Here is a 16,515-nt window from a genome sequence, read left to right on the forward strand (position 1 = left end):
AGAGGTATCGTCGATATATTGATGTTAGTGACATTTAAGAGAATTCATGGACGGGTTCGACTCCCAGTGCAGGCATATAGAAATTACAAAAATTTAAGGTACGTTTTTAAAATAATTCCATTGCTGAACAGAAATCAGTAAATTGGCCAATTCAACCTTAATGTAATTAGGCACACAAAGGTAACAAAAGAATATATAATGGTGAGTCCATTTCAGCGACGGATTAAGGAAGCGTTGATTCTAGAAAAAGAATCCACGGTAAATGAATAGGCTGACGTCACCACAATGGTTTAAATTTATATACCCACACGTACTAAATTAACCTAAAGGATAAATGTGTGTAAATTTTAGACATCACTAAAACTTTCGGTTTCTTCGCCATTTCTATCGTTTGTACAAAGATACATGTATATATGTGTAGGACTCAACACGGTTATGGGTTCCAGATCTATGGCAAATGCATGCGAATTCTTAAACTATGGCTAATATGATGTCATAAACGTCAAACAAATCACCATTCTATAGCATTTAAGTTTTTATACGACCGAAATTTTTCACTGGGATCGTATAATGGTATGAAGTCGTCGTCGTCTGCGTCGACCAAAGACACATAATTGGTTTCAGTATTATAACTTTAGTGAATAGATCTTAATGATTTTTTTCAGAAGGTTCAATAATACTAAAGGAAGTTTGGGATCGATTTTGTGGATGATGATCTCAACCGTTTAGGAATAAGGGTCCCAAAAGAGCCAAACACAAGCCTTTTTCTAAGTTTCAAGATTTTAACTTGTGTATAAGAAGTTCAATTGCTCTGAAATTGTACCACAATGTTTAACACCACAAGTAGAAAGTTTTGGTTCATTTAAGGTCAAGTAACAGTAAATGAACGCCATCTAGCGTATTCCGCGAAATGTTGCGACGTTTTGTACGAGTTACGTCCCTTTGGCCAAATTTTGCAATGTTGAAACCGGCAACTTTCCGACGGAACAACGGCAAATTTGATGGGAAGTATGTAACGTCTAGAAAAATTAATTTGTTTCCTAAAATTGAAGATGAAGAAATGCAACAGGATTTTGTAAATGCATGTGAAGATAGTCATGTTGGTGATCTTGAACATGACAATCAGGAACTAACACGTTCTCATCTAAAATTAGAAATTCTCACTAACGGTAATTTGTCATAATTCGTACTCAAATAGGTCGAATTATTGCTCATAAGACAAATGTATGCAAAAAGAAGAGAAAACAAGAGGAAATCAATATTTTTTTTTATACAACACTTGAAAAATGTGAATATGGCATATTGCAAATCTGGTGTATATGAAACTCATTTAAATTACATTTCTCAGGTCTACGTCTCTGCCTACCAACCTGGTGTATGCATACTCTTCAATTTTATTTCTTATTTTTTTTTCCAGGTCTGTATGTCAGCATACCAATCTGCTGTATGCCGAATCTCCAATTTTATTTCTTAAATTTATTTTTCAGGTGTGTATGCTAGCATACCAACCTGGTGTATGCTGAACCTCCATTTTTTTTATTAATTTTATTTTTCAGGTGTGTATGCTAGCATACCAACCTGGTGTATGCTGAACCTCCATTTTTTTATTAATTTTATTTTTCAGGTGTGTATGCTAGCATACCAACCTGGTGTATGCTGAACCTCCATTATTTTTCAGGTGTGTATGCTAGCATACCAACCTGGTGTATGCTGAACCTCCATTATTTTTCAGGTGTGTATGCTAGCATACCAACCTGGTGTATGCTGAACCTTCATTTTTTAATTATTTTTCCCCCATGTTTGTATGCTGGCATAACTACCTAGTGTATGCTGAACCTCCCTATTTATTCTGGGTTTTATTTTTCAGGAATGTATGACTGCAGACCAACCTGGTGTGTTAAACCTCCAATTATATTTTTGTTATTTTTATTTTTTAGATCTGTATACCATCCCGCTGTATGGAGAACCTTCAGCTTTATTTTTCAAGTCTATATAAATGCATACGGACATAGGTGGACGAGTCGTCTTAGTAGTTACTACTGTCATCACTAGACTCGACATTGAGGTTGCCACTGTTATCTTAATTGACTAGGATTAGTTTTTCTTTCGAAGATCCGAGGTTTTTCTTTGGCCACTCCGGCCATAAAAAAATAAAGAAAATGCCGCCACCAAAAATCCATTTCTAGTAACTGCATACAGACATAAAATGGATGAAGAATTATGAGATTACTCCATGGTCTATTATTTACAGTTTTGGCATAATTCTTAGTGTGCAGGAAGAATTCAGTGAAGCCAGTGATCAATATGGACCGCCTTCAACTGGCAGTGATTTTAGATAAGGTTTGGTTCTGTGTTGGATGCATAGGTGTCACATTCACTGCCAATAAATAAAATGAAACTTGCGGCACCATTTATTTGCTTTTTCTTATGTTAATGACTTGATTTTGTATCATTGATAGATATACACTTTCCATTAGCCTCTGTTCTTTTCTTAAATTTTGTTTACATTGGTATTTTGATCTGTAGTGCAAAGATTTTTATATTGAACATATGTGATCACTTCAATATAATAACATGCAGATACAAAAAATTCGGATTCTTCTTCATTTCTTTAACCGGTTTGCCTGGTGTGTTTAGATAACACAATGTATTCTTAAATCAAGAATGTGTCTGAAGTTCACAGATGCACGACTCGCAGTATCAATTTCAATGTTCAATGGACCGTGAAAATGAGGTTAAAACTCTTATTGGACATTAAAATCAGACAGACCATATCATAGGGAACAGATGTACTAAGTTTCAAGTTGATTGGAATTCAACTTCATAAAAAACTACCTTGACCAAAAACTCCAACCTGAGACAGGACGAACGAACGAACGAGTCCACAGACCAGAAAACATGCTGCCCCTCTACTTTCGTAGGTGGGGCATGAAGATAAAAGAGTGCATTAACATCTCATTGAAATGGTGTCTTTGTTTAATCTGTTAAAAACAGGATTTACGCGTATTGTGAAAACAATATGTATATTGATAAAAAGATGTGGTTTGATTGCATTTGAAAAACTCTTTACCGGTGCTAACTGACATATAATATGACATACACATATAACAATATATGAATGCTTTTGGCCAAATGTATTTTAGGGGGGTTGAGATCTACGCCGCATTTTTCGCCTGTCCCAAGTTATGAGCCATCGGCCTTTAGTACTCTTGAATGATTTTTTATTTCATTTTCTTGTGTGTATTTCGGAGTTTATTAGGACGTCTTTTATTACTGTGTACTAGTGTACATTTTTGTTTAGGGAAAAGCAGGAGCACGTTCTTGGTGCTGGAGTATCTGGATGCATTGAAAACTCATTAGTGGTAGTTTGTTATTGTCTGCTTTATGGTAGGGTTGTTGTCTCTCTGACACAGTCCCCTTTCCATTCTCAATGTTATTCGGATCCTTAACTGTAACAACCCAATAAATAAGGAGTTTGGGTTTGTTATAGTAAAAACAAACAAAATAAAAATATTTGTACAGTATGTGTCATGTGTCTTTAGTCATGCAATGCTACAAATTTTGTTGCTCTTCTTCCACTCTTGGTCACCACTGGAAATCGGCCTTCTGAAAGTAATAAAATAATTTGTATTAATTTTTTGATATTTCAATTAAGGAATGACTGTTATATTTTTTCTGTCTATGAAGAAATAACATAAAAAAATTGGTGCACACTGAATAACGCGCGTAGCAGATTATTTAACAGTGTGCACCACATTTGTTATGTTATTTCTAATAGACAGAAAAAAAATTACAGTGATTTCTTATAATTTAATTATAAATTCCATTTTTAGAAAAAAGCTGATGACGTCACAGTCACATGACTAAATTATGTCTATAGACTCGTAACAAAATAACGTCAGCCAATTAGAAGACGCGTTAATCCAACATTAAATTATATAACTATATAGAAAATATACTTTTTTCAATATTTATCAAATAAAATTGAGAATTGAAACAGGTGATGTTCCAAAAGAACCAAAATCGACTGAATCAGATTTTACTCAATTTACGTTAGACATGTCCTATTCACTCCTATATTTGCATGTAATTTTCCCTAATTTATTGAAGCGTCGTCTCCTCCAAAACAGTATATACAAAATTAATTTACCTATTTCGTTGACATTTTGTATTTGCGCATCATGAGAATTAACCGGCTCAGACTGTTCCAACATCAGTCTTTTACTGGGCGGAACGTACTTTCCAGAATAAACCTACAAACAAAATAGAACATTTTAAATGATAAAGCATGTTACAGCACTTAATCATATGTACATAGATCAATTAGCATATAATATTGACGGTATATAATAATAGCCTCAAATAACATGAATTCCTTGTTTTTTTTCCAAGCTGGTCTTTTATTATTGCTAAAGTCGGCTATTTCCGAAAAATATAACTTAAAGTGAAAAACATAACAATTTAAGTTGGATAAAAACAAATTGTTACGACACAAGAAAATATATGAAGTAATAAAACATTAATTAAAAAAATAAAACATATATACTTACAACGTTTACTCTTTTCTGACGTTGTTTTATATTTGTCAGTTCTTCTGGAATCACTAATTCCTCTTCAATACCCTCATATGGTAGCAAAAACTTTAATGGGCATTCTGGTACCTAAAACACAAATTCCGAAAATAACTTAAGTAATATGTCAGCAAATTTATGATATGGAAATGGTAAGGACTGAAAATAAAAAGAAATTATAAGACATTGAACAACATGCACAACAAAAGCAGACCAAAAGCAATAGAACAGCATTGCTGTTTACTTCAACAAATGGTATATTTGTATTAATCATGTATCCGGTATCAATCAACGGTATTATACAAGTATAGCCTTCGTATAAGGTCGAATCAAGGATATCTTGGCCTGAAAGAAGTATTGACTGTCAGAGGAATTTTATAGATACTATATTGTGTCATATAAATTAAATACATATTAGTTGTTATTTCCTTTACTTTTTACCAAATTTCCTTACTTAAAATAATAGATCTTAGATATTTCTTATAAAACTTTCAACAATATCATGAAATTCATTACCTTACGTTACAAAATATATCGGTTTTTAGATATTCTAGAAATTATTAACTGTATATACCTCCAAAACTGGCTCTTGGAGGTTTTCAGTGGTAACATTTTCCCACCAGTCCTGCTCCTCTTCAAACAAGAGACCACTTGCAAGCAGTTTACTTTTTACGTTTTGCAACTGTTTCTTCAAGTCTTCCGACCAACATGGTTCTTTTATAGACGGAGTATCCTCTGGTGGCAAATTCTAAAATACAACAGTGTTGTTTACAACAACAAAACGATAATGAGTGATTTCCAAGGAGACAATTCCCAACCAGAGTGTATATGACAAAGACATTTACAAATACAGGTCATTGTACGGCATTCAAAAATGAGCCAATCATTTACTTAATAATTAGTATGTTAGGTATATAGAAGGCCTTAAATAACTGATCTTTAGCACGAATTTGTCTTTTTGTTTATTGTTGATGGTGTGATAATAGTATACCTAAACAAAAAACAATACTTACCAGTTTGGAGTACTGTGTAAAAAAAATGTTTAGATAAGAAAGTTTAAAAGTGATGATTATAAAAATAAGATGGACAGTCCATATCACAGGATGGTATTGAAATTAAAGATGTTCCAACAGTTTTTGTTGGGTTAAACTACATTAAAACCCCACTTCAAAAACTGTGATAAACATCTGCATGAATTATGTAATTATTGATAAAATACTATTAACTATTTTAATAATAAGTGTTTAAATTACCTTGAATATGACAATGCCATTCTTATCTTGGTCATTCAAATAGGATGTTCTGTCATTACTGTCAGGCAACCATTTCTGACTTTTGGCCCATTTTTTATAGTTCCAGACTATCTTCCCGTCTTAAATAAAGATTGTGTTCGCTTAATTTTTTATTGTACAATGATAAATATTCTAACACTACCTTTACATTATAATAAAAAAAAAAATAAAGATAATAAAGGACTAGTGACTTTAAAACACAATCTGATACTGAATCATTAGAAAATGAATTCATAACATGTGATTAACTTATTCAGTTTAAAAGCGGGTAATAATAAGCTAATCTAATATGTCCCAATGTCTTAATTGTTGAGCAATAACAAGCATAATATGCATTTTAAAACGATAACAAATACAGACATATTACGAGTAAAAGAAAAGTGGCAAGTGCATAACCGGTATTTCCTTTTTATCAGCATTTTCTGCTCCGTATTGCAACACCTTGTTTTTGTTAACAAACCGAATAAACCTTTGGATTCATATTAATTCGTCGTTTAAAAAAGTAAAAATTATATGTTCAAATCAAGAGGTATACACTGGTTAACAGTTGATATCTATCATACCAACGGGTGTGTCAACCGCAGAAAGCAATATGATTGCTTGCACAATTTGGTAGACTAATAAATCCTACTGAACACTTCAGATATTAATAATTGTTTGGTAAAAAAAGTGTGTTTCATTTTAATTCTGTATGGAATATTACCTTCATTATAATGAATTTGGATGTGAAAGCAGTCATTAAAATTATGACAACCTGCCATTGTTGGCTCCAGCCAAGATTTCACATCCCATACGGTCTGTATGCTTGTAGCGGTTTTTATGAACCCTACCTTCTTAATCTGCTGAATAAGATCTGTAACATATTTATAAAAAATCATTGCAGTTTTTTCATTCTATGAAGTTGAATAGTTTCAACAATATCATTTTTAATGCTTGGATATTGCCATTGTATACAATGTACCCATAGGTGTGGTGGTCATGAGTTTTGCCAATAAAATGAGGTTTGTAATTTTCCATATCAAATATTTAAACAACATATACATTATTTGCATTATATAAATCCAGAATACTATTTTCCTATTTCTTTTTATAGAGAACAAAAATGAAGGAAATCATTCTGCATTAAACATATACTACTACAGATATTTTTGTATATATACCTTTGAAGGTAATAACATCAACTTTTAAAACTTCGGCAATGCTGTGAAACATGGCGTCAACATCCTAAAACAAATATATAGATAAAGCATTGTTTTTATACAATGAAGATCTTTGTGGTATGTCATCTAAAAAGGTAATTGTTCATTTAACATATGCAAGCGTGTAAGTCATATGCATACGTGTAAGTCCCTTGGAAAATGACTCATAATTTTTATTGCATATTTAGAAAATAACTGACCAGAAATGATAATAGCCATAATCTTGGTCCCGTTCAATTTGTTTTAATATGCTTGTAATATTTGTTGTTACTTGAGTAAATTTGGCGTTATAAAACGCAATATCAATTGTATTGCTAATCTATGATTGCTATAAACGAAGCAAATTTCGACCCATTTTGTAGTTCAAAATCAAAGAAATTCATATATCTTTTTATTACTATAATTTGTGACTTGGATGGAGAGTTGTCTTATACCACATTTTCTTATTACCCCAAAAAAGGACTCTCCATTTATTCGTGTAATTGTAGAACCAGCCTTTTATATGGACGATCAATGCATTTGAAAGGCAACATACAGTTGACCCCCACTACTACAGCCTGGGTTGGGACCCTCTTTCTTGAACTTACTAAATCCACCCCAGATATGTGTATGTAATTTCTATAGGTTGAATAAGAAGCATAAACAATTTAATCATTCTATTGCATTAAAATAACCAACCTCATGCGTGTGACCAACTGGTAACATGTGTAAATAAACCTACAATGATAAGGAATAGTTATAAAATAAAACGACATTTTTTAATCATATTTATCAATCAAACGGAATCGTTAGCACTGTGAATAAATAAAAAAGTAAATGAATTACGACAACATCTATATATATATATATTACAAAGAAACCCCAATTACATAAACAAACATTATTAAAACCATCCCCATATTAACTTTTACACAGTAAAGATTTTTCTTGTTGATCAAATCAACTGTGGCAAATTGTCAAAATATACACATCATAATATTCTTTCAGTTGTTTTGTAATACAGTTTCTAGTAGTGTAAATTCAACTTTTTTCAAACCATTTTTTTTAAATCTGATTTTTATTAATTAACAATTTTCAAATACCAAACTTAGATCGGACCAAAGTATTTATTATCACCGGCTTCGTATGTATCTAGTATTTTGATTGGTTAACGTATTTATATAATATACTATTGACCTCTTTGAATATCTTTCTATGCACTAATACACCTCCAAATGCGATCATATGGCAATTTTTATTGTTTGATGCACTGTCCATCTGTAAATGCAACACTTTACCATGGGACTGCTTAAAGTCTGAAATGAAAAATCTAGAGGTTTTGGCACAAAAAATAATTAAAATTTTCATTTTCTGATTTTGAATACTCAGCTGACCATTTAGGTTTTCTATATTATTTTACAGATATGAAATACATGACAAATGAAATTTATAGAAAGTTATAATCAAAACTATTAATTTATTTATTAAAATGATTTCTCCGTGAAACTTTGGATTGATTTCTTCGTTCGTAAAGTTTATAATATATATAGTAGAGATGTATGATTGTTTGACACAAAACAACTATTGTATACGGGAAACAGTTGTGCGTTACTTTAGTTGTTGAGTATATATCAATTTCAAACGTTAATGTATTACCTTTCAATATTTCAAGCAGAACACTTATATTCAGATTGACATCGTGGGTATACTGAGTGAAATCAAAGAAGCTATATCCAATTTTTTTATATGCGTTTACACCTGTAAGCAAATATGTAATTAATCATTTTCATATTGTACCTTCATAAGATAGTTAAATCAAAAGTGATAATTATCAGATATTTATTTATATAGATAAATTAACAAAATGTCGATAAATCTTAGTCTTTAGTATTTTTTAGGAAAAACCGACTCCTGATCTTAAATTCACATAATCTTCTCTACCTATAAACAGACATATGCTGCTTCTTTCCCATAGTGGCATTTAGAGCAAACCGTAAAGTATATGTATGGTTAATATGTAGTTAAGCGTAACGGGCCCTGTTTCCGGTCCGCATAATGACAGAGACCAGTACAAATAAACACTTAAAACAAATTTCATGTATGTACCTGTTGTTTGTACAATTAGGTGCTGATTGCAGGAGAAAATAAAATTTAAAGTTAGCATATTTTTATTTTCAATCATTAATGTAAAAATAGATTGACAAATTACCTTGCCTATGAACTAATGCACCTGTTAAATAGGTTTTGATTGGAGGCACTGATCTGCTTTGAATTTCCTTTGATACTCTCCTGCGCAAAATTGGAAAAGATGTTTTGCATTGATCCATAGCATCAAAAATTATGCACAATGAATCCTTCGGGTCTTGGCGTGATGCATCCCGTCTCTGGTAGTAATCTAACCTCTCATCCCTAGAAGTAGATATTTAAATTTTAAGAAATACGAATGATGTTAAACCTTATTAATGTAGTATCATCTTAAAAACATAATTCTAATGCAACAACTTTTGTAACAATCCTCTCATTTTTTCCAAAGTTAAAACCGTTGGGTTTAATGAATGTCTCATTGAACTTAAATCTTTATACATTTTCCCGATCAACTTATGGTCATACTATTGGTTTATCAGGGTAGAAATCGCAATAATATGAACTGAACTGAAAAAACGCATTTGCCTCAGACTACAAAGCACGGTTATTTTTTGGATTATTTCAGTCATTGACATAGTCGTAATCACGGTCTTATGTCGACACTTTCACGGACCGACGCACTTTGACGTATTGAGGCATCGCACTTACATATATATTTGTATATACATTTTTTTTAATAAACTTTTTCACTTTTTTGGTCATTTGGAAAATGTTGTTTGTACTGTATTTGGACCCTTCTACAACGAAATGTGTTTTACATGCTCACGTATAAAAATTGCGGTTTTCTCGGCAAAGCAATCATAGGTTTGAACGCAGTTTTCAATTTAGACTCGTATATAATTTATCAACCTCTTTACAATCTAAAATGCAATATATCAATGAATGATCTCCTGTCGCGCGTGCGTAGAGTTACAGATTTGCTGTATTCATTACCTTATGTCATTCCAATGTTCAATTCTCTCTTCTTGTATTAGATTCATCTTCCCTTTATTTTTCTCCAACTTTGAAATCTCCATATTTTTTATAAGGTTAACTATAACTCATGTTTTACAAAAGTAGAATATTTTTGCTTTTGTTTGTAATTTCATTAGAATTTTTCAAATTCAGGAGGGATAATTCAGGAAATGTATAAAATGTAATGGCATAGTTTGGAAATTTTGATATTTGTTTTATAATAATAATAATAATAATAACCTTTATTGCAAAATTACAGCAATAAGGGTCAAGCTTAGCAATACAATTATACACAATACAATGAACTACAATGTAATAAAAGTGTGGACACATATCATTTTCATGTGGATAGTATGTTTGTATGTTTGACAATATTTTCTAACAAATAAATTCTCTGGTTTTTCCCCCATACGCTTCTATATTGAACTGCTATGCAATGTTACAGTCAACCCGGTTACTTAACACTGATAATCATTATGCAGTGAAAGTTGTATATTATTGAGTTTTAATGTTCAATGGTGTCATCGGCAAGGAGACACTACTATGAATCAGTGCCTGCCTTTTATATGTATATTTCATTTAGCTAGAAATAGTTTTATTATCTAAATATATAGATATGGACGACATAACATGGTTGTTATGATGCAATATATGTTTTAGAAAGGACAAGGGAAAATCACCCTAACAGCAATCAGGCCTTGGAGGGCAGTGATGACACTAGCTGAATGTGATGTAATCCAATTTCTGGACCGTATAATAGAAAAGGAATGGTCTATTGATCAATTTCAAAGGGTAATTATACTGCAATCAGCTTAGTTTACTGTACAGATAAAGCTATACGTATGAACGTTAGCTTTATACGTCAATGACCCCAACTGACCTATAAGGCCCGCCTCCTTATTGTATTTCATCAACAACATCACGTCGTAAAGTAACAATGGTCAAACTTTTTTATAATTTAAACTTTTATGTCTTCAAATTGGTTATTCATATATCATGTTTATCAAATGTTATTAATTAAGTTCATTTTCCCTTTCTAATTCCTAAATACGCCAATGTCTTACCACCTGGACTACGCTCATAGGGGTATACCCCAAAATGGTACCTCAAGAGGGAAATTCCAAACACTTTTTTTTTAATAATTTTTGTTACATGTTTTTTTTCATTTTTTATTTTTTTTTCGAATTCAGTATGAAAACAATATACGTATACTAGTGTCTAAACAAAAGTATTACAGCTATTAAATTAAATCAAATTTGTTAACGCGAACACTTCATTCCCTGTCCTCAATTAGAATAACAATAACAAAATACTGCAGTGTTAGTAAAATGGTTTGTTTGTTTCTGCCATGTCAAGCTTAAGCATGTTTGTATGGACGTTTTGTTCGTAATCAAAGGTGTTGCAAGTATGGGTAATCAATTCTCCATCCTTCTGCGCGAACTTCAAAGAGTTGTAAAATTTAAAAAACTGAAGAATCTTTTTTATTAGTTAGTGTATTGAAACATTTTAATCTGTAATTTATTTTCCTTTAAATTGTATAATTAGTTTTAAATCTTACTAAAAAATTGTGTTAATTTCTAAAGATAAAAAAGGTATTGACAGATTCGTGTAAGTGCCTTATAAAGTTATATTCAAGATTGGTAATCATTATAACTTAGGCTCAGGGGATGTTAACTCTAAACCGGGAATGTCACAGTATATACTATGTCTGAGACCTGAATAACATATAATGTTCTTTAACCCTGCTGACTGCCATTGGCGATTGCCAAATAAAGTTGATTACAAGATGTAACAAAATGGATCTTAATATGTATACATATGTGTGTGTGTGTCATATTTCAGAAATGTGAGGAGATTAAAGATTACAAGAAATTGCAGAAGAAGATGATTGACCATCTTGATCAAGAGTGGGCATCCATCAAATCACAATACTATGGAGGTGATGATACAGAAGCTGAAGCAGCCCTACATCCCTATTTAAGGTATTTAATGCATTTTATTCATTCTTTGAATTGCATAACTGAATGCGTATACTGTTATAAGCCTCAATCGTTTCCAGTTTAATTTTTCAAACCGATCCCTGTGTATGCCAATATTTGTATATAAATTAATTTGGTGTATTTACTGTCTTCTGATTGGTTAAAAGTATTAGTTTTATTTTCAATGTTGTCATCTTTTATGGCAACACGCCCACTCTGACGTTGTGTATGCATACGCCAACATGTGTGTACGTTGTTATTGGTAATATAAATAATATAAACACTTCTTTGAGCCTTATTTTTCATAGAAATTTATTTTTAACGAATGAGTGGCTATTATTTATTTTGAATTTATTGACCAATAAAATTATTTTTTGGACTTCACATTCTATATAATATATTATATAATAGCCACTTATTTAGCAACTTGATACCACGTAAATTCATATAAAAAGATGTGGTATGAGTGTCATTAATACCATTCTCTCGTCAAAATCACACTATGTAACAGTAAACCTTTATAGGTCAAAGTCTGGTTTTTAAGCTGGAGCCATGGCTTCTCTATGTTTCAATGTTAAACGTAGTTTGTGTATTAAAGATACTACTGTACAGTAATTTTTTTGGCTGTATATGAAGAAATTAATTTACAAAAACGTCGTGTTGCATCAACAATTGAATTACTTCTACTGGTTAAAAATGTTTATTTATTGGTTTTATTCCCCACCTTCATTTCAGGTTAACAGATTCTTCTGAATTTGACAATTATATAAAGAAGTTGAAATCAGAATCAAACAATCTGAAGAAAATGAAAACTACCACTGGCTTCAACAAAGCCGACTTGGTTTTTTTAGCAGAAAATGAGGTAACAATTAATAGATTGAAATGGTACTAATACTTATTTGACCTTTTATCTGTAATGATAATGACTGTTTTTTGGTCATATACAATACAATACAATACAATACAATACAATACAATACAATACAATACAAATACAATACAATACAATACAATACAAATACAATACAATACAATACAATACAATACAATACAATACATTACAATACAATACAATACAATACAAACTCCAGGTGTTTATGTTTGACGCCGGAAGCATACCTATGATGTAACCTAGTGTAGGGACCAAAAAAGATAACATCTTATCGCGGAATTTTCTTTAATGAAGATTTTACAATGAAATAATGATTGAAATTTAATTATAGATTGTTTTGAATTAGAATAGAGATAACTGTATTGTATTTGAAGCTTTTCGGACGTCCATCGGTAGTTTTACTGTCGCAAATACCCGCGCTTCAAATACAATACAGTTATCTCTTAATTATGAGAGACGATTATTTACACATTAGAACCAAATTTCACACCGCTTAAAACATTAAAAAATATATATTTATATATATACTAAAAAATTTAAAAACAAGCAAAAACAAAACTATCTATATGTATATAAAAATCTAACGTCTCCTAACTAAAATGTCTCTGCAGGTTTTGGCACACAAACGTATATTGTCATATGACATCTGGAGTTACTGAAGTTAATTAAATTAAAACTCATAAGTGGTAAAGCAGTTGACACAATAACATGACAAAAAACAGAGATAACATAACAGTTCAAAAAAAAATAATTTCGGAGCAATGCGTACCGTATCAAAACCAGCTCAAAAAGATAAACAAAACATTACAAATTACAAATTCTGATAACCTTACACTAATTAGTTGTTTATAGCAGTAAACTATGTATATTATTAAAGATTTACTATATGTATGTTTTTAAATCATCACACAATGACTGGTCTTATATTGAAGCAATTGCAAAAATATATATATTTATGAGAAAAAGTTATACGTTACGTTATTATAATATAATTAAATAAACATTACATTTTTTTGGTAACAAATCATTACAAATTTTCAGGTATCAGAAGATGTTATTAGAAGGATACATTCCAAAAATATCGAAAAGAATGTGAAAATGTATACGATTCTGTCAACATCCGAAATAAAAGAACAGGCAGAAAAGGTTGGCTATTTTGCATATGGCAAAATAGCCTACACCTTAGGAAAACAATCAGCAGGTATATTTTTTTTTTATTCATCATTTGGGTCTAAATTAACTTACAAAAAGACGTAATGGAATCTGCAATGAATCAAACATTTTCCACAATGTTTTTCAAATATATAACAAAACAAAGTGTAATGTGGACAGTGTTTGTTGCCAATTTTTATGGGTTTTTTTGGTGTTCTATGTCTGAAATAGAAAAAAAATGTATGAAATTACACTTATTAAAAAAATGGGACGTGAATTTTAAAGAAGAGTAGTAATTTTGTCCTGCTGGAAAAAGGTTAAGAAATTGAACTTCGGAAGCTTTCCCCCTTAACATAGGGTTTTCCATATTTTCAATTTGAGCCAATGAAATTGTCTATAATTTTATTATAATTTGTCCCAAAAGTAGTAAACACAAAGTAAATATAAAATCTGAGTTAAGCCATAATTAAAGCAGTATATAATATTTATTTTTTTGAAATTCTCTTTTCAGATCAAGAACTTAGAGAGGTTCATATTATGTATGTGGCCCAATTTGGAACCAAGAATGTTCGGGTAACAGCTGGAAATAAGCCGTCAGAATTGCTTCAGTTGAAGGATTTTTCCTCTATGGACTCACTTTTTAAAATGTTTATCAGCGATGGTGGAGTTATTTTTCTGATGGCTTCAGAAAAAAAGAACCTTTTACCTAACTTTAATTTAATAAATACTGAATGTTTTGTGCATGTCAAATCTGAATCAGAAAAAAAATCACTGAAAAGAAAATTTCATTTCATAGAAGAATAAGTTATTAATAAGTATATTTTCAGATTAGTACCACAGAAAATTCCAACGATTATGAAGCTACATATAGATTCTTTGGTAAGCTTCCTTGCTACCTCAATCATGAAATCATTATTAGGTTAGGTAAACAAGCCTATGGGTGGAGTTAACAGTTTAATAGAGAACCAATCAGAACTAGTGTCAGAATATAAACATTGTAAAACTAGTTTTACTGGTCAGTTTAAAAAGAAGTTTTCAATCTTAATTTAGAATTTATTGATAATTATAATCTTATTCCCAAGCATGCTGTAGGTGTGTTTGATTTGCATATTTTATTTCAATCAATTACTCAGTTATAAATTCAAGTATGTGTATGTACTTTACTATGGTACAATCACGGCGTAAATGTAAGGTTTATGACATCCTTCTGTAGCCTTTGAATCACTTCATGGTTGAGCTATTAACAAGGAAGCTAACCAAAGAATCTACCTGTAGCTTCATACTCGTTGGAATCTGCTGTTATACTTAGTATATAAAAGGGTTTTAAATTAACACTTGATATTACAGGTTTAGTTTACATGAATTAACCAAAGGCTGGCAGATGTGATGTAAAATTTGTTTATGATTATTATTCAAACTATACTAATAGTAATGTATAGATTCAGATTAACCACATAAAAAGAAATCCACAGACATATATTTAGACCCTTATAAAGTTTGCATTGCATGAAACAAATTTAAAAAGATTTATGAGATACTAATAAGATTTATATAGAAACATATTTTTACACATTTTTAATTAAAATTCACAATATACATGTATACTAAGTAAGAGTAATACATTTGTTTCTTATAAATATCAAGTGAAATAAATACTATTTCTTCTTAATAAATATTGTTGCAGGTTTTGGTAACTATTGCAGCAACATTATTTCATTACTAAACACAAATATTTTTTTTTTCATTATCTTGTTATAGTTTTAAATGTTCATGAAAATGTAAAATTTCATGTATCTTCATTTGTCTTAGATCTACATACAATGTATCTGTGATTGAAATTTGTCCACTGTGATAAACAATTTATTTTTTGATTTACTATACGGGGTATATGAATTTTACATAGTATGGCTGATTTTGTACTGCATATATGTCATGTTGATTAAAAAAATGATCAATTTCAATGCAATGAGTTATGATTTTCTGAATGCAAGTACTGAATCCTAAAATACATTTAACTACAATTGAGATAGGTCATAAGGTGAAGTCCATGTGCAAAATTTAGAGTTTAATGTTGTCATATTTCAGGTATATGTAATTCATGCGAAAACTGCATCTTCATCCTGGTTTTCATTCAAAGTATTAAAACTGAAAAAAAAAGGAAAATGATAAAGATATAAATACATGCCATAATAATATTGTGTTCACTAGATAACTTTATAACCCATTTTTGGTGTTATAACAATAGACATAAGAAATCATACAGTCATTTCTTATAATTTATATCTAAGTTCAGTAATCATGGAGAATTTCATTAAAAAAACGGAAATGCTGCCACGGTCAGATGACAAAATG

The 16,515-nt window shown here is 30.7% G+C and overlaps 2 protein-coding genes across 2 annotated transcripts; one reads left to right on the forward strand and one right to left on the reverse strand.

The window, feature by feature from the left end:
* Positions 1–3,244: 3,244 nt before the first annotated feature.
* Positions 3,245–9,445, reverse strand: LOC134723501 (uncharacterized). The gene is made up of 11 exons (XM_063587096.1): positions 9,251–9,445; positions 8,698–8,799; positions 8,239–8,357; positions 7,741–7,779; positions 7,024–7,087; positions 6,567–6,716; positions 5,825–5,943; positions 5,146–5,319; positions 4,551–4,661; positions 4,151–4,253; positions 3,245–3,606 (listed from the first exon to the last, which is right to left on the reverse strand). The coding sequence occupies exons 1-11, from the start codon at positions 9,366–9,368 to the stop codon at positions 3,539–3,541; spliced, it is 1,167 nt and encodes a 388-aa protein (XP_063443166.1). The 5' UTR covers positions 9,369–9,445; the 3' UTR covers positions 3,245–3,538.
* Positions 9,446–12,013: 2,568 nt separating this feature from the next.
* On the forward strand, positions 12,014–15,641 carry LOC134723502 (uncharacterized). The gene is made up of 4 exons (XM_063587098.1): positions 12,014–12,122; positions 12,855–12,981; positions 14,053–14,212; positions 14,675–15,641. Exons 1-4 carry the CDS (start codon positions 12,025–12,027, stop codon positions 14,965–14,967), a joined length of 678 nt encoding a protein of 225 aa, XP_063443168.1. The 5' UTR covers positions 12,014–12,024; the 3' UTR covers positions 14,968–15,641.
* Positions 15,642–16,515: the final 874 nt, after the last annotated feature.

The sequence above is a fragment of the Mytilus trossulus genome, chromosome 6 (genome assembly GCF_036588685.1).
Source record: "Mytilus trossulus isolate FHL-02 chromosome 6, PNRI_Mtr1.1.1.hap1, whole genome shotgun sequence".
Taxonomy (NCBI): domain Eukaryota; kingdom Metazoa; phylum Mollusca; class Bivalvia; order Mytilida; family Mytilidae; genus Mytilus; species Mytilus trossulus.